At 36.5% G+C, this 19,743-nt stretch overlaps 1 protein-coding gene across 2 annotated transcripts; it reads left to right on the top strand.

Moving 5' to 3' along the window:
* The first annotated feature begins 12,940 nt into the window (after nt 1-12,940).
* Nucleotides 12,941-19,540, top strand: LOC306992980 (uncharacterized protein). Of its 2 annotated transcripts, XM_079602336.1 has the most exons (7): nt 12,941-13,031; nt 13,545-13,656; nt 13,907-14,127; nt 14,246-14,360; nt 14,628-14,851; nt 18,809-18,926; nt 19,098-19,540. In XM_079602336.1, exons 1-7 carry the CDS (start codon nt 12,962-12,964, stop codon nt 19,246-19,248), a joined length of 1,011 nt encoding a protein of 336 aa, XP_079458462.1. In that variant the 5' UTR covers nt 12,941-12,961; the 3' UTR covers nt 19,249-19,540. The 2 variants fall into 2 exon arrangements, with proteins under 2 accessions (XP_079458462.1, XP_079458463.1); XM_079602337.1 differs by lacking the exons at nt 18,809-18,926; nt 19,098-19,540 and adding an exon at nt 18,255-18,418 and having other exon boundaries at nt 12,946-13,031.
* Nucleotides 19,541-19,743: the final 203 nt, after the last annotated feature.

Below are 19,743 nucleotides of genomic sequence, written 5' to 3'. Positions count from 1 at the left end.
GTGTATGGAAAAGAGCTTCTGTGCTCCTATTGGTCAACATCACAGATGTGATGGAACCTGTAGTGGAGGATCTTAAAAAATGAACATGCTAGTCTTTCTGTCGGGACATCATGAAGCGTCACTCACAGAAGTGGCGTCTGTTGTTGTACACTATGACACACTCTTTGAGATAATACGATCGATTCTTGAATTCAGACGCCTATTGTCGTTTACGAATCACTATGACACCCTCATTTTAGACTATAGGGTCTTCACAAACATAGGCAGACGCTGTGTGTCTGATTGTTTTGGTTTCATTATTTCTTCAGAAGGCAAAATGCCCCCCACAAAAAAAAAAAAAGATGGGTGTGAGGGGTCGCTGATGAGTCAAACTGTTTCCTGGTTCTCACGTCATACAAGTCCAGGAGGGAGGGGACAAACTGTTATCTGGAAATATTCTCCACCCTTTACTCTAATATATAGGTCTGATACCAACACATGTTTTTAATGTGTTTTTAAACATTCAAACTCATAAAAATTAAACAAAAAGTCTGAGTGACCCTTCGGTTGATTCGCATTGCAACGCTTCTAAAGCTCAACCGTAGTGGAGGTGATGCATGCAAAGATCGCAAGGCGAGACAAGAAACCTCAGCTCAGGAAGTTACTCATGTTGAAATCATCCCACATTGCTGACAACTGAATTAATGAGCCAGATATTAATAACCCTCCGTGCATACGGTATGTGCACCATCTTAGTGGCCCACACAACATTAAACCTCATATATATTTTAATGCTCCTCTGCATAGTGGAAACAATGTCAGTAAATGTACTATTCAAAATCAAACTTATGTTAAACTACAACCAGAGAGTTTTACAGAGTCATACTGATTGTGCAATATAATATTACTATGGCATATTATAAATAGTAAAACAGTGTAAACTTGTATACTATGTTTTGTGGTCTCGTCAAGACAACGTTTATTTGTTCCCTTGCTTTCGTTCTAAATAACGTAACATCTCTGACTTGCTTTTCTGCCTTATGTGCTATACTAACTTAGTGAAAAATGTTTGTTGATTAGCGGTTAGCACTTAGCCAAACCACAGATGAGTGCGGATAACAGGAAATAGGAAATATTGAGACAGAAAGAGTTGTTACCTTGAAAATGGTTATGACTGCGCAAAATGCGTATTAAGAAATGCTCTTTTCTACTATATCTTAAGTCAATATACTTTTCTCAAATTGTTAATGTTAGTTTACAGTTTTCAGGTAAGCTTATTGGTTACCGAGTTTTCATTAAAACATGGTTCTATTGAACTAAACAAATTTCTCTTTGTGAAGCATAAAAACATTTCTCCAAGACTTTGACATACAAAACCACTAGAAAACTTATGTTTGTGTAACTGGACATTTGACTCAAAATCTTATATGAGACATCGCCCTTGTGACAACTGTGTGAGAACAAGCACCAGACAAGTGACTATATTGAAATGTGCGCCATGGCCCATGACCTATTATTGACATATTATTATGGGGGGGTTAAATTGAGTTTATCTGAGTCATTGTTCCTTTTACAAATGTTTACTGTGGTAACCATAGTTTCCATTAAAATGGTTAATAGCTACTACAGTAATTGATCGTTCGCAAAGACCCGCCCCCCTTAGTTACTGTTGCTATCCGACAAGCTACACCGCTCTCACGCCACACCATGTTCTCACACAGTGAAAAATACATCGCGGAGCAGAGAGGAGACTGACAACGCGCTGACAGACAGGACAGACCAGGTTACTTTTGATATTAAACATATAAAACAAAGTCTCACCTTTCAAATTTGGTAATTTTTTTAAAGAAATTGAAACAATAAATACCATTTTGTGGCTCTTTAATGTGTCTGACAGATCACTGTAGAGCCTCAGTTGAAGCTGCTCGTGAACCGATCATCTCTTCCTTCTAGTTAATTTATAGCATCAAATAAACATGAATGAACATAAGAAGGAATGTTGTTTTAACCGCGGGTAGGCGTCAGTACACTCCGCTTTTCAAGTTCAAATCCTCCCATGTTAATCTACTATCTCTCCTGACTGCTTTGTCGGACAAAATGGCGGATGGCGAACTATGATTGGTCAGATCACCTGTCAATCAAGCTCCCTGCAAAGGGTCAATTAAAACAATAATTATTGTAGAATGTACTTCAAAAGTATATTCTTTTATACTAATTTTGCTTAAATCTTTTTGTATGAAACCGGTGAGTAATACAACAACATATTCTTGGTTCAACGTCTTTGTTGATTCTGGAACAACATTCCAATCAACCAATCACATTTAAAGGAAACGTTTACAGTTTATATCAAGTTTACAGTAGGCTTACAACCAGGGTTAGGTGCTTCTACATCAGTGTTATTCACTGATCATTTCCCTCTGATTTTAGGGATAAGTTATGGGTAGGGTTTAGGTGTAGGGAAAGGATTAGGACTAAATTTAGTTGTTCCACCACTAAAATGTTGTTCCAGGATCATGTCTTACTTGGCAAAATCACGGTGACCTGAGTAATACTATATACAACAGTATCACATTGTGGTGCCTATAGTATGTGGGCAGAAGCTATGCTTATCATGGTACATTTCCATAAGAGTGGTACCCAGAATTAAATGAAACAGTTACATTCGCATATTTCTTTCTTTCTTTAAATTTATTAATATAAAACAGTCTCTGATTTTAACCCTAGAATGCATAAAATTGACCCGCCATGCTGTGATTTAAAAAATATATATTTTATCAATAAAAAACATTTATTTATTTGATATTCCATGAATTCTTTACAAAGCTTGTTTCTGATCCTCATCAATGTCATTTTCATATTTCTTAGTCATATAAGATGGGAAGAAAGTATCTCTACCCCAAAAACGCATAAAAGGGGTAAAATTGTCCCATATTCATTTCCTATGGATTTTTTACTCAGCTCAGTATTTTTGGATACATATTTGTCAATAATATTTTTTTTCTTGAAACTTAAAAATCTGTTGTGACTTTTTTGCTTTGAGCCAAGAATTTGCTTCAGACATCAACCCTGATGACCCTATACAGGAGAAAAAGCAGTATGTGAAATTATTAGTATGTCTGAATTCACAGTAGGCCTATTCATAAAACAGCAGGCAAAAAAGTACCTGGATGACCTAATGCTTTACTATGGAGAGGAGTCTTGAATGGCAGGGAAACAACATAACTCACTGTATAGCTCACATGACAATGCCAACATGGTGGCGGATGTAGTGCATTACATTGACATTATATTCTTGATAATACTTTATTCATACTATAAACATGCAGACCTTTTTAACAGTCATTAAGTTCTCAAAAGTAGAATCTACTCAGACAATATGTGATTTCAGATGCAGTAGACAAGGAAGGAAAATGCAGGAAAGGACAGCTGAAGGCCAAAACAAAGAAAAAGTTATGTTTAGAAAGGTGCAAATCTTTTGAGAAATGTTCTGTTCAGTGTGAAATGTGGGTAGTGAAGGTTCAGACCAAATAATTTACAGTAGATCCAAATTAGGAGTTTGTTAAGAAAAAGTACAACTGCATTTTAAAAAGAATAACTGTATCTTTTGTAATATACAAGAAAATAAGAGAAGGAGAAAGAGGAGAAATAAACATGTTTGATATATTAAAACATTTGTGTATAATCAAATATTTTAATTATTTAATTAATAGGACACCAATTGTTTTTTAAAGAAAATATTATGCATTTGTGCAAGTTTTTTGGTTCATGCATTATAGGGTTAAAATAACCAAGTATGCAGATGCTGTTGATGTGAACATTTATTTTCCATTGAGATTGTAGCCTATTTTATTTAAAACACAGAAGTGTGATTAACACATAATTTCACATAAAATGCTGTCAAAGTACATTTTGAAGTCTTTCTCTTATAATTTGTGTAATTAGATCAACATTTGTGATGCCTTCTAGTGGCGGAGTTAGCTTCTTTATTCCACTGTTATTCTTTTTTTGGTACACGCCGCCATCTACACTGCTCATGGATGAATGTTGAAAGCAAATGTCAAACTCAGTTTGGATTGTAAAAGTATATATATTTTTTAAAATGTCATTATTCAAGCCTTTGAAATACAACAACTCCACTGACTGCACAGCACATGAATGGTGTACAAAGGGGCGCCGCTAAGGGGGGAAAAGTTAGGACGATTCTAAGGGCCCACGCACTTTTGGGGCCCCCAGAGATTGATTTTATTAATGGAATGGGTGCGGTGGGGGGCCCAACCTCATATTCTTTCATAGGGCCTAAAATTTCTAGCGGCGCCCCTGGTGCCAGTGCTATAGGTGGAGAGGAGAGCGAGAGGTAGAGCCAGTTCAGTGGGTGGGGATTATTTGAGGGTATTTGGCCAGGACATTGGGGTTTCACACCTACTCTTTTACAAGAATGGGAATTTAAATGACCACAGAGAGCCAGGACCTCGGTTTAACGTCAGTGCTTTTTACGGTAGTGTCCCAATTACTATACTGGGGCATTCGGACTCCCACAGACCATGAGCACCCCCTGCTGGCCTCACTAACACCTCTATCAGCTGCAATCCGATTTTCCCAGGAGGCCCATCCAGGTACTGACCAGGCTCAACCCTGCTTAGCTTCAGTGAGCAACCAGTCTTGGGCTACAGGGTGATATGGGTGTGACCTGGACCTGCTGCTGTTTGCATATTGGCACATATAGGTGTGATGATGACTCTGAGCACGCTTCACAGAACTTATTTTACTTTGACATGACAAACAAAACAGCCATGTTCTTTGATTTTACCCTGCCTGTCTGATTTGAGAAAAATGGCATTGACGTTGATTCACATTGGTCAAGTATGAGGTGTAAATAATTGTCAACTTTTAAGTTTAACTCTCATCTGTGTATGTTCAATTCAATAGGTCTTCATTTTAAAGTCAGTGACTAATTTGTGTCATTAGATACACATTTGTGATGCCATTAGCCCCCTCTAGTGATGCATTTAGCTTCTTTCTTTCATACTTTCATTCTCTCTCTTTTTGGTACACGTCGCCATCTACTGAGTGCTCGTGGCTGAAGGAATGTTGAAAGCACATTTTCTAACTAATTTTTGATGAGTTCTTAGGTAAAAACTTGTTTTAATTGCATGAATTTTCACACTGTCTTCATGTTGCACATTATTCAAGCCTTTGAAATGCAACAACTCCACTGACTGCACAGCACCTGGACATGTGGCTGTTTGCATACTAGCACATATAGGTGTGATAATGACTCTAGTCTAATCAGCTTGTTTCACAGAACTTATTTCATCTTGACAAGAAAAACGAAACCGCCAGGATGTCCTTTGATTTCACCCCACCTGTCTGGTATGAGAACAAGTGACCCGGACATTGTTTCTAATAAGTCAGGTGCAATAATGAGGTCGAAATAATTCTACTCGTTTAACACTCATCGGTTTATGTTCTATTCATTAGGTATTAAAATTTCTCAGTATAATTTTTTCAAGTGTAAATTATGGTCCAGAGACCAACTGTTTACCAGTTCCATTAATAAGCCCCTGCTGGTAGATGTCGTAACTACACCATTATTCAAGTAAAAGGCATGCTATGCCATTCACAGGCATTAAAAAGTTGCCATGTTTTCTGATGAAATAAAACAATGCAAGCAACATAAACTTAAAAAAATGACATTTTATTATATGCGTTTTTGTGGCTCCATCAACCAGTCACTGTGGTCATTTTCCTGACTCTGAATTTTACTCCAAAGCTGTTAGTTAAAGGGGTCATATAATGGTAGATGCACTTTTACAAGTTGATTGTACTGAAATGTGTGTTGGCAGTGCCTGTACAAAACCATCATATAATGATAAAAATCCAACCAGTGTTTTGTTTAAAAAAAAAAACTCCTTATGTTTTCCCCTGTCTCAAATCGAGCCGTCTGACCGTGTGATGTCACACGGTCGGACGCCCCTCCCACGATTGTTAATTGACAGCAGCATTTCAACACAGACCCGCCCTGAGCGAGCTGTCATCATAGTCCGCCATTGTTGATACGCTGGAGCAGAATGGCGTTTAAGCGATTGTGGTGTTCGGCTCTTGGGTGTAATAACGAACACAGCAGTCATTTTGATGTTCCTAAATACGAACCGCTGAAGACGCAGTGGCTGAGTTTTGTTTTCGAAGGGAATATTCCCCACGATCAACGTGAATGCTTTCATGTTTACGAAAAAATTATTTCTCACCAGACTGCTTTATAAACGAGAGTCAGTATAAAGCTGGTTTTGTTAAGAAGCTGCCCCTGGAAAAAATCTATTTGTGTTCCTGCTGCACCTCCAGAAGAAGTGAGTGTGTTTTATTCATCACTGACAAGATTTATGGTCTGGTGTCGCTTAATGAAAATCTGCCAGCTCGAGGGGCGGCACCAAGTATGCATTTGAAAATCTCACTGCACGCAATTGGCTAACACTACGACCAATCACAACAATACACGGGGTGACGTATCACTAAGGCCCATGCGCTTAGCTACCAGCAGAGTAGTAGTGGGAAGTTCAGATCATTTTACTGACTCGGATCTTTGAATCTCGTTCAGATAAATTAATCTTTTATTGAGTAATTTCGTTAATTTCAGCATAATATAATTAAAATGTCATGTTAAATAGCCCAACACATTTAGTACTTAGGAAAATATTGATTACATTTGAAAAGTTGGGTCCAACTTAAGTTCAGGCTTATATTGCAGTCACCTCACCTCCTGATCCACGGCGTTCGTTCTTTTGCAACTTCACATTTATCACGTCTACTCTGTTCCCGCCTGTTCCCGCCTCTCGTGTCTGTCTTCGGGTTCGAACTTGAGCGGAGCTAACTGGTAGATTATACCTTTGGGTCAATGACCCAACCAAATGGCCGGAGGTGTCGTTTCCAGACATATTTTGTTATCTGGTTGAATCTCCAGGTATGACATGTACCGGTAGCTGTAGCTATAACATTAGCCTATAACTCAATCAACTTTCGTATGCATACTATAACTCCATAAAACCTTGTCACTTGTAAGTATGCTTCACTCCAAACTATTAATCCTTTTGTAAAACGGTGATTATTAGTACGAAGTTGCCGAGGGACTGCTGACAGTTATCCCTACTCACAGACTGCAGTCTGTATTGAGTGTAGACCTCAGCTCAAACTACTCCATTTGTTTGTTTATTGGCGGTACAGTAAAACGACACAGCAACTCTTCGGCATTATTGTCCCGTGTATTTCAATTAGCGCCAAGGCAATGTTTTCCCCCATGGGCTAAATTCACATCACGTGACGGGGCGTTCCCGGGGATGTTCCCAGATCAACCTTCTGTATGTATACAAATGAGAATTTTTAATTAAAGTATATTACAAACTTTTCATTTCGACCCTATAAAGAATCATATTAACAAAAATGGCATTATATGACCCCTTTAAAAGTTATTTTAAGCTCAGGCATCAAGATTAGGTTTTAAAAGTATCATGTCTGCCTGTTTCCATTTATGTACAATGAAATGTCTTCCATTGTAGAATCCAATAATTTTTTTCATGGCTTCATGCACCCTCAAATGTTTCCACACAATCTGTATTGTATATTGTATATTTTGTATTGCTCTATTAGTGTGTATATATTGTATTGCATATTGTCTACTCTTTGCTTGGCATTGCTGCACATACATTTCCTGTCAGGTATCAGAAAAATCTACCAAATCAATCTAAATCTAGCCCCCGGAAATCTTGCGTTCAGCGATAGCATGCCATTCTTTGTTTGAAAAGTTTGCAAGATGCTGTTTACTTTGTTTACTTCAGTGTCTATAGAGATGAATGTGTCTTGGAGACAAATAAAGGTTTTGCGTGCCACTTGCACTCCCTGCCAAGCCTCGTCGTGTCTTTACATGCTAAAGGTCATATGATGTTGCAGTTGCACTACACCACAATTACTTTCCCTAGCCAGTCACATCGGTAGATTCACATTTTAAAACATTCCCCTTTATTATTCTCACCGGCTTTGCTTTCTACAAGTGTGCTGAAATGTTGTTTTAGAGAATATTTAATCTGAAATAAAGGTCTCTTGGCATAGTGAAGGCCTTCAAACACGCCAACCACCATTATTTGTTCACTGGAATAGATTATTTTGTTCAATATAAATAAATGATATAAAAACCTTGATACTAAAAAGTGTAATTTTTATTAGGAACATTTATCATCAGAATAATTATTTCCAGATAAAGCACCTACGGTGTAAGTGGTTGGATTGTTAGAATTTGTGTCCTCTGTACTTGGAAAAAGGTTGTACAAATGTTTAATGCGTATTTCCCCCCGAGTTCGGTGAATGACCACAGAGACTTTGTCACAGCAGCCCCTTCAAAACACTAACCACACCTGACTGCAGGAAACCAACACTCACAACACTCAATATTACCAAGTTAGAAAGTACTCATGAAGAGAAAATTCACAATGTTTACATTTTCACTTTAAACATTTTTTTATTAATTTTTCTCAAAATTGGTCAGATATTAACTTATATATTATTTATATATATTTATATATATGTACACATACATTTATATATTTTGTTTATTATATATTATTACCCATGCCTGTTCATTGCAACTCAGACATTACATGATGCTGTATATAATAGTTGCGGCAAATATATAATTTTCAAAGCTCATTCGTTATTGATTTTAATCTTCACTATGTGTACATCTTGGTACTTTCCACTGTATGACACACCTACATTAACAGTGACCGCACTCTTATGGTCATGTAGACCACTAAATAAAGTGATGCATCTCATTTTAGAGAGCTGTGAATGTTCCTGTATGCATCGGTGGTCGACCGAAAGGTGATGTGGGGGCTTCTTGTTTCCATGCAGACAGGTGACATCTCTGAGGGAGGAAGTTCTGATGTTCTGATGTTCATTTTCCCCCTTGTGAGGGTTTATAAAAGGGCACATTGTGGTGAGCAGAGACAATACGCATCAGACTCACACAAGAGAAGATGAGGTGTGTGTCGATAACCCCTCTGCTGTTCCTGGCTACTGTGCTGCTTGCTCAAGTCACCTGCCAACGTAAGAAGCTTTACCTATTTGTAAAAAACTACATGTGTATATTATACAGTATATATATGCCATATTAACACTTCACTTTGATTCAAATGTTATTTTAAATTAAATTTTGTTGACTTAATTAATGTCTGTGATTAAAATGTTTGTTTATTTGTATTTTTGTAGAGTCTGGCCGTTCCTGCCTTTGTTTTAAGATGTCAAAAACTGTTCTCCGCAAGGAAAATATCAGAAGTTACACTGTACAAAAAGCAGGTGTCTGCCATATTGATGCCATTGTGTGAGTTTTCTTTTTCTCGTGAAAGTGTGTACACTGTGATAGACTTCAGACACCTATTCAACACTATATTTCATGATAAATCTGAGCTTATATGTCAGAATAGTTATTTTGGCCAGGCCTTATTTTGATATAAGTTATTTATGCTTTTTACACATAATATTTCGATGCCTTGTATTATACTTGTATACAGTTTAAATTGAATCAACATCTGTACATTTGTATATTTTGTTGTACTATTATCATGCTTAATTGTTTCTTTTATGTATTTACAGATTTAAAACAGTCAGAGTTTCAACTTGCTCCAATCCAGAATTGCCTTGGGTGAAAAGAGCCATGCAATATTTGGACGAAAAGGCAGCGGCGGCAAATAAAACGACTGCCCATCCTAATTTCTCCACATCAACATTTAAAACAACATCAACGCTGATCACAACATCACACTGGAATACAACAGGATAAACTAAAAACTACTCCACCGTGGACTATGCAATAAGTTAACATGCCTGAAATGTTTGTGCTGGATTTGATTGTATTTGAATACTTAAAAATGTATTGCATACAATATACTGCATTGCTGTGCATGTTTTTTATTTAGCTCAGCTCAATTTAATGTTTTCCCCCTCCCAATATGGTTAATAACCACAAAAAATACTGTGCAATTAGGTTAATGGAGCTAGCACTAAACCTGCAGTTCAGAAGTTGTTTCATGTGTTTATTCGATAACCTGTAAATTAATTTATAATAAAAATAAAAATAAAATGTGTTATGTTAAAATGAAAAATCTGTAGTATTTTTGACCTTCTGTCTGTGTGTGTGTGTGTGTGTGCGGCTGTGCGCGCACTTGTACATCTGTCCTCACAAAGATAGATGTACAAGTGCACACACAATAAGGTTCATTAGTTAACATTAGTCAATCTATTAACTAATGAACTAACAATGAGCAATACATTTGTTACAGTATTTGTTCATCTTTGTTAATGTTAGTTAATAAAAATCCAGATGTTCATTGTTTGTTCATGTTCACTGTGCATTAACTAATGTTAACAAATACAACCTTTGATTTTAATAATGAATTAATATTGACTAAGATTAATAAATGCTGTAGATGTATTGTTCATTCTTAGTTCATGTTAACAAAGGTAGTTAACTTATGTTAACCTTACTGTAAAGTGTTACCGTTTAAGTTTCAAACCATCATAATGAGGACAAAAAGAGTAAAGTGACATTTTGGATGGTCCTCACTTTCTGAGACTTCTTTTAAAGGCCTGTTTGAGGGTCAAGACTTTGTTTTAGGGATAAGGATATAATTAGGTTTAGGGTTCAGGTTAGGCACTATATGTGATGGGTAGGGTTATGGTAAGGAGCTTGCATTGTGTCAATGAATGTCCTCACAAAGATAGATATACAAGAATGTGTATGTGTGTGTGTGTGTGTGTGTGTGTGTGTGTGTGTGTGTCTCAGTGGGTAAACTATAGTGAAGTGTTCACACATACTGTTAACCCTTGTGTGGGTTTAGACACTCAAATCCACACTGTTCTGTGGGATTTCCCCTTTCACAGTACAAATACTTTACACAAACTCACTCTGGTTTCAATCTCTTTAAGTACAGTATCTTACATTTAATATATATATTTTTTCCAGTATTAACATACAAAAAATGTTTGGATGGTGCATGTGTGCATGTGAAAAACTTCAGTTGTGCATATTGAAGCCCCCGACTCATTGCATGATGCATGCACACAAATTCCATGCGCTCAACTCGGTTTGGGTGGAGGAATCACAGGGTGGGTTTTTGTGAGAAAATGTGGGTGCTTAAAGAATGGGCTGGTGGGTTTTCCATTCAAACTCATGCCTCTCTGGTGTACTTATGTACATAGTTACACTTACATTTCACATTGTTTGAGTCTTGGCTGACCAATGCATTTAAATGATGGCTAGAGAGATGTTCTGAGATATCTGTCAGATAATGTGAGGGCCTTGTCATCATCTCTAATTTAAAACAAATAAGAGCAACAGACAGTGAGGTAAATGAAAGCTAGGTCAGGTTTTTGTGGTCTTGGATTATGGTTGCATATCATAGTATGCAACATCACCATTCAGACAGGCCGTAGCACAATCATCTTTTCCAAACTGCTTTTGCTTTTTCTTACCTATTTTCTGTACTTATTTTTTACAAATATAGTTTTATCGCTAAATTGAGTTCACCCAAAAATGTTACAATTTTAATACCAAATTAATAAATTACCTATGTGGATTTGAAATATTGATTTGGGTTGAAATTATTTCATAATTTTACACACATTATCTTGAATCTTCTACTAAGAAAATGAGTCCATTACATGTTGTCACGGATCAGCCAGGCTCCACCGTCAGCCAATCACATGCTCTCTATCACCAGAGTACTGATGACCTCACTGCATAAGCACACACCTCAAACACTCACATGGTTTGGTCTTATTTGAGCAATAGGACTCCCTTCATGCTATTCCCAAGTTCCTTTTGCCATCGTCTTCCAGTTCTTTGTTGTCTCCTGTTCCGTGTTCCAGCAAATCTGATACTTTCCTTTTCCCTCACCTAGGTGTGTATCCACCTGAAACACAAAAGACAGTGCGTATCTTTCAATTACTTCATCAGAAAACTGCCGTATCAGTCTGCAAACTCACCTGCATTTACTTGTTATTCACCTGTGTAATAAAGAAACTGCTATAGATTTCATCTCTGTCTTGTCTTTGTTCTATAGCAAATGTAGACTACAATCAATCGACCAAAAGACGACACTGCAAAAATCATTAAGGCTACAATGGATAACTGAAACACAAGATGGCACAAGTTGTGTTTGTGTGAAACGAAAGCAAGTCTGCGATGTGATACGAAAGACATGAAAGTAGTGTTATTGCTCTATATCAGTTCACTTCACTTGACAAAATGAGTTCATTTGGAGCACCTTGCAACGACATCCATCACGGATGAGTCACACAAATCATAGGTTGAGGTATATCAAATATTTAAGAATAATTAATAAACCACATTTGAAAGCCCTAATCTAAGTGATATATGTCTGTTGTGATGTTCAATATGTGAATGAACATAATTTGGTTATTAATTATATGTTTTTATTGAGCCCATAATCATGAGTTAATAGGTCTAGAAGAAGAAGAAAAAATACTACTGAAAATGTGAACCTTGAAATTTATTTAGTTTTTCTTCCCATTTTAGTCAACCCAATATTATAAAACAAATGCCTTTTAAGTCATTACACACAACATCATATGCAGTCTTCTGTATCAAAGCAAGCCAGGCTATTTTATTTTTGATATAAAAAATGGGAACAAAGCAAATTACAAACAAATATATAGAATTAAATAAAAAAATAAATATGAAATAAAAAATGAATATAGCCTATGTATAATGTCCCGCACCCCTGATTAGAAACCCTTTGGTACATTCAATGACATGTTTATAAGTCCTTCTGAGAATTTCCTGTTAAAAGTGATCATATCTGAGCCTGGCATGTGTGTGGTGTGATGGAGGGGGCGGGCTCTTTTTTCTTCATTTTCATGCTTGTAAGCTTTATAAAGGTGCATGTTGTGCGAATACGAATCAGACTCATGACAGAAGATGAGGTGTGTGTTGATAACTCCTTTGCTGTTTCTGGCTACTGTGCTGCTTGCTCTAGTCACCTGCCAACGTAAGAAATTTTAAATTTTTTGCAAAAATGTTACTTTCATTTCCTTCATGCAATTAAATGAAACAGCATAAATGCTGAAAACATCATCAGGATCGACAGGATGAACCAAGAACTGGTAACACTTTACAATACGGGTGCACTAATATGCATTAATTAATGCTTAACTAATGCACAGATAACAATGTGTTAATGTATGACTCATGAAGTCATGATATTTTATTAGACCTTTATTAGTTACAGATGCAGTAATCATTAATGAATGGTTTAGTTCTTCATGAGTCATACATTAACACATGATTATCTGTGCATTAGTTAAGCATGAATTAATGCATATTAGTGCACCCGTATTGTAAAGTGTTACCCAAGAACTTCACCTGTGCTAATTGAATTTAACAAAAGTCTGTAATTTTTTTCTGTAAATCTAGTTTAGAGTTAGTTATTGCAGTTAAATTGTCTTGACTAAATGAATGTCAGTTGTTAAAAAATGTTTTTTGTTTCCTTTGGGTTTTGTAGAGTCTGGCCGTTCCTGCCGTTGTCTCAAGACGTCAAAAACTGTTCTCCGCAGGGAAAATATCAGAAGTTACACAGTACAAAAAGCAGGTGTCTGCCATATTGATGCCATTGTGTAAGTTTATACACGTGATAGACTTCAGACACCTATTCAACACCACATCTCATGATAAATCTGATCTTATTTGTCAGAATACTAGTTCTGTTAGACAGGCCTTAAGAAAGATATTTTACCCATAACATTTTGATACCAAAACACATACTTTTATAGTAGCTACTTATTTACAGTTTTAATGAAATTACCATCTGTACATTTGTACATTGTTGTATTAACACGCTAAATTGTTACTTTTATGTATATACAGATTTAAAACAGTCAGAGGTTCAACTTGCTCCAATCCACAATTGCCATGGGTGAAAAGAGCCATGCAATATTTGGACGAGAAGGCGGCGGCAATTAAAACGACTGCCCGTCCCATATTCTCCACATCAACATTTAAAACAACATCAACGCTGATCACAACATCACACTGGAATGGACAGGATGAACCAAGAACTTCACCTGTGCTAATTGAATTTAACAAAAGTCTGTAAATTTTTGTCTGTAAATCTAGTTTAGAGTTAGTTATTGCAGTTAAATTGTCTTGACTAAATGAATGTCAGTTGTCAAAAATGTTTTTTTCTTTTTCTTTTGGGTTTTGTAGAGTCTGGCCGTTCAACCTGCCCTTGTCTCAAGACATCAAAAACTGTTCTCCGCAAGGAAAATATCAGAAGTTACACGATACAAAAAGCAGGTGTCTGCCATATTGATGCCATTGTGTGAGTTCTCTATTTTTCTTGTGAAAGTTTATACACCGTGATAGACTTGAGACACCTATTCAACACTGTATTTCATGATAAATCTGATCTTATTTGTCAGAATACTAGTTCTGTTGGACAGGCCTTAAGAAACATATTTGACCTAGCATTTTGATACCAAAACACATACTTTTATAGTACTTATTTACAGATTTAATGAAATTACCATCTGTGCATTTGTACATTGTTGTATTAACATGCTAAATTGTTACTTTTATGTATATACAGATTTAAAACAGTCAGAGGTTCAACTTGCTCCAATCCACAATTGCCATGGGTGAAAAGAGCCATGCAATATTTGGACGAGAAGGCGGCGGCAATTAAAACGTCTGCCCGTCCCATATTCTCCACATCAACATTTAAAACAACATCAACGCTGATCACAACATCACACTGGAATGGACAGGATGAACCGACTACTTCACCTGAGTTATTTGAAAATATTAACGAAGGTCTGTAATTTCTTTTTCTTTTTTTTTAACTTAGAGTTTGTTTTTTCAGTTAAATTGTCTTGACTTAAAATATGTCTTTTGTTTATGTTTTATCCTGTTTCGTTTGGGTGTTTGTAGTGAGTGGATTTTCATATCGTCCTTGTCTCAATACGTCAGAAACGGTTCTCCGCAACAAAAATATCAAAAGTTACCATATTGATAAAGCAGGTGTTTGCCATATTGATACCATTGTGTGAGTTCTCTTTTTTTCTGATAAATCTGAGCTTATATGTCAGAATAGTTGTTTTGGCCAGGCCTTATTTTAGTACATTGACCATTTTTATCCAAAACATTTTAAAACCGAATCACATACTTTTGTAGATTTGGATACTTAGTTGTATTATCATGCTAAATTGTTACTTTATGTATTTACATATTTAAAATGCAATTTGTGGACGAGAAGGCGGCAACTGAAATGACAGCACATCCCATGAACTCCACATCAACATTTAAAACAGAATCAATGCTGAAAACCACAACACACTGGGATGGACAGGGTGAACCGACTACTTCACCTGAGCTAATTGAATTTAAAAACATATGTCTTGTATAAGGTATAATATGTCATAGGTTAGTGTATGGTATAATTGTTTTTTTCTTCCCCCCTCCCCCCCACACACACACAGACACACTGTGGTTAATATGTAGTTTTGCGATTAGATGTGTATTAGAGATTTGAACTTGAATTTTGTTTCACTAATGCATATACTGCCAACAATCTGATGAAACAGAATAAATAATGTTATATTAATAATTATTTCAGTATCCCTTGAGTGTAATTTTCCAATAATACAAGCGCGTCAAATGTTTAGGCACTGCACATGTGTACGTATATGCATTGCATTGTCCTTATTGAGGCCCTGCTCCATTGCATGATGCATGAAACTTTCAACAACTTGGTTTGAGAGGAGATGGACTAGATCACAGGGATGCAAAAAAGTTGGTGGACAATGGGTTCTACATACAAAGTCATGCTTATTAGAGTTGAGCAAGGTTTAAATGTAAAATGTAAAACATTGTAAAAAATGTCAATTCAATTGCATGAGAACACATTTAAAAATGTTTCTCACGCTCTTGTTTACCTTCAGTCAGGAGATATTGATCTGCCCACTGGTGTTGTGCAGTATGTTGTGCGCATCCAGAGACACCGCTATTTAGCTAGATTGGCCAGCCTCACTGTAGAAAGGGTTAGTTGTTGTGGCGGGAACCGGCGAACATTCAAAGACTTTAATAATCAAGTACAATTAACAAAAGTAAAGGAGGCAGCCCCTCACGGACAACTGCCGCCACATATTAACAAAACATAATATCAAAAGTCCAGGCCTGGTCCTCTCTCGTCTTTGTCGTCACTGCTACTTTTATGCTTCCGAAGATCTTCCGTGAGAGATACAAGACCGGTGCATGTGTGTTTCATGTTTAATCTGACATAGTTCAGCTAATGCTCACAAATCTGTTTATATAACAGTAAAAACTCTTTTCATGTAATCATTATTACCTTATATTGTGTAAAATTGATCAAAATAAAACTACAAAAAATAAAGACCCCACGTTTTGCTATTGAAATGAGTATAGCCTATATTATAGAGTGTTGAATGAAGTGTTTCTGTTGCTACATGACAACGTCTAAAACACTTGCGTATTTAACAGATGTTTAAGTGCGAACATGTTGAAGATTAGCAGATGGGCTGTCGATTCATTAAATAAGCTATTTCCTCTCAAAAGTGGTTTATTCAGCATAGCCCCTTCTCCATTGACATCCATTAAAATGGCCTCTTGTTTCATTCCCTGCGTATCACAGCGTTAGTAGTATTTAGCCTTTGTTTTCGGCTAGGTTGCAGGCTTGCCTTCAAGTGGCTTTTGACTTGTCTTAAATAGGGGACAAACTGTGTCTCTCATTATTGCTGTTTCTTCTATACCTCTGGTCTGTAGTGACCAGGAAGTGCGAGAAAGTACTACAAACACTCAAAGTGAGTTCCGTAATAAAAGTATCGTAATAATAAACTCATATGATTGCTGGCATTCAGAAAAGCCAGGCGTGGATTAATGCGCCTGAACCAGGGTGGATGGATGATGCGTGATGTAGGCTATCCTGGATGTAGAGTCAAATCCATGCCACCCCTCGGGTTTACTTGGGGCACTGGGGAGGTTACGACATTGTGAGAGCAGTTGCCGAAAGGGCACGTAGCAGCTTGCCAGCATCTGAGTCTCCAACAGTTGTAACACAGTTCAGTGTCTATGGCACTTAAAGGAGTAGTTCACTTTCAAATAAAAATGTCCTGATAATTTAACTCACCCCCATGTCATCCAAGATGTCCATGTCTTTCTTTCTTCAGTCGAAAAGTAATTAAGGGTTTTTGAGGAAAACATTCCAGGATTTTTCCTCCATATAATGGACTTCAATGGCAACCAACGGTTCGAAAGTCCAAATGTCAGTCTCAATGCAGTTTCAAAGGCTCGACACGATCCCAGCCGAGAAATAAGGGTCTTATTTAGCGAAACAATCTTTCATTTTCAAAAAAAATAAAAATAAATTATATCTATCTTTTTTTAACCACAAATGCCCATCTTGTACCATCTCTGAGATGCTCCACGCATTATGTCATCACATTAGAAAGGTCACGCGTGACATCGTTAAACATCCAGAAAATGCACACGTAAGGACCATTTTAAACAATAAACTGACACAAATACATTTAAATATGTATCATTCAACATACAATAACTTTGAACGGTCCTACTCCAAAGTAGGGATCCAACACTGTGTCGGTTCTTCCGACTACGTCACTTGTGACTTTTCCAACATGATGACGTAATGCGTGGCACATCTCAAAGATAGTACAAGATGGGCATTTGTGATTAAAAAGTATATACTTTTTTTATATTTTTTATATTTTTTACAAAATGACAGATCGTTTTGCTAAATATGACTCTTATTTCTCGGCTGGGATCGTGTATGACTTTGAAGCTGCATTGAAACTAACATTTGGACCTTCAAACCATTGGTTGCCATTGAAGTCCATTATATGGAGAAACATCCTGGAATGTTTTCCTCAAAAACCTTAATTTCTTTTCGACTGAAGAAAGAAAGACATGGACATCTTGGATGACACGGGGGTGAGTAAATTGTCAGGATTTTTTTATTTGAAAGTTAACTACTCCTTTAATCTTCCATAGGGACCCCATAGGGACTTGGCAATATTTTAAAAATAACTTTATTTTAGGGTATTTTATATAGTCTTTTTGGTGGAGTGGCATCAAGAGATGCATATTTTTATGTGGAGCATTTAATCTGTAAATAAAGCAAGTCTAAAGCTGTATGCATTCTCACGTTTCATAAAACTGAGCATTTATGTTGCGCATGTAGGCCTGTTCCTGCAATGGAACTCCATTCATCTACAGTAGGCCTGCATGCACCCACACTGTGGCGAGCTCATCACAGAGAGATCGTAGTGTCTTTTTCCACTCATCGGATGGAGGTTCGCCTCTCTCTAACACACACTCTCTCTCACTCATACACTTTCCCCATTGTAGCGGGTTGAGGTTTGTGTGTGTGTGTGTGTGTGTGTGTGTGTGTGTGTGTGTGTGTGTGTGTGTGTGTGTGTGTGTGTGTGTGTGTGTGTATGTGTAAAAAGAGCAGAGGAAATGAAAGTGTGAAATATAAAGGTTGTGTTAAGAGTAGTTTCAGTCATTGTCTACTGCACAGCTACGATGAGGTCGCTTGTCTGTCTTGCTTTCTGCCTGGTGCTGTTTCTGCTCTGTCGTACTGCAGGTGAGTTTTAACATGACCTATTTTGTTACTCAGTCATGATGCTGGGAAAAGTCACTGTGAACATTTAATCAAATCTGTGGGGAAACTTTTTGTGACGTTTTGAGACCGTTTAATGTTTAAAAACTATCTGCAATTGTTTTGTCTTGCAGAAACAAGTCAGCGTTCTTTAAATTGCTGTTTGAAGACTGGCAGCAACAGAGTATCTAAAAACAGAGTGGTGGATTATAGAGTCCAGACAGCAGGAGTTTGCCCTATCAATGCCATTGTGTAAGTGAACAGATTCTTACTCTTCGTGACCTTTAGTTGCAGTCTTTAACTTTAAGTTATCTAATGTTTAAATCCAAAGTTAACACCTTCTGGAACTTACAGTGCTTTAAAATGTAATTTAGCACTCAAGTCATATTGAATTAAACATTTGAACATTTTTTCTCTCTCTAGCTTGTGGATTAAAAAAGGCAAAGCAAAGTGTTATGAACCAGACTCGGAGTGGATCAAAGAAATTATGAGAATGGTGGACCAGAAAAGAATGTCCTCACCGAGCCAAAATGGAAGAAAAAGAAAGGGACGCAAACAGAAGAAAACAATTTAATTATTGTTTTTTTTTAAATGTTTATTTTATGTTCAATGTGTGACTGATTTATGCTGAATGTTGACTCTCTTTTGAAAATATTTTTTATTTTATTTTATTCTTATCAAGAATGTATTTTTTTTTCTATTCAATATTTTATTCTAAAAAACAACAACAACATACAATGTCATAAAATGAATATATTGTGTATATGAATATATTTGTATTTTTGGAATTGTTGAATAAATTAAGAAAAAATATAAAAACTGGGAATTTGAGTTCTGTATTGCACACTGTTTTTAGTAGGAAGGGCAAAGAAAAAGTAAACTATAACAAACTAAAAAAAATACTTTCATGTATATTTATTATATTATGAGATTTCAAATAACATATGTAATATAATATCAAATAATGAAAGCTTTGACCACAAAGCCACACTGTTTCCGGTCTGTTTCAAGAACACCTGGTAGTCTTTTTCAACAAGCCGGAATTGAATCTTCTGAAGAGAGATTCAAA

Source organism: Phoxinus phoxinus (genome assembly GCF_949152265.1).
Source record: "Phoxinus phoxinus genome assembly, chromosome: 24".
Taxonomy (NCBI): Eukaryota; Metazoa; Chordata; class Actinopteri; order Cypriniformes; family Leuciscidae; genus Phoxinus; species Phoxinus phoxinus.
The sequence above is the reverse complement of the archived record's forward strand: the minus strand, read 5'-3'. Positions and strand labels throughout refer to the sequence as shown.

Bases quoted from the DNA above. Each gene is read 5' to 3' on its own strand.
- LOC306992980 (XM_079602336.1), top strand. From the start codon at position 12,962: ATGAGGTGTGTGTTGATAACTCCTTTGCTGTTTCTGGCTACTGTGCTG. The intron at 14,128-14,245 runs GTCTGTAAATTT...TGGGTTTTGTAG, and splicing joins GCTAATTGAATTTAACAAAA to AGTCTGGCCGTTCAACCTGC. The intron at 18,927-19,097 runs GTAAGTGAACAG...TTCTCTCTCTAG, and splicing joins TGCCCTATCAATGCCATTGT to CTTGTGGATTAAAAAAGGCA.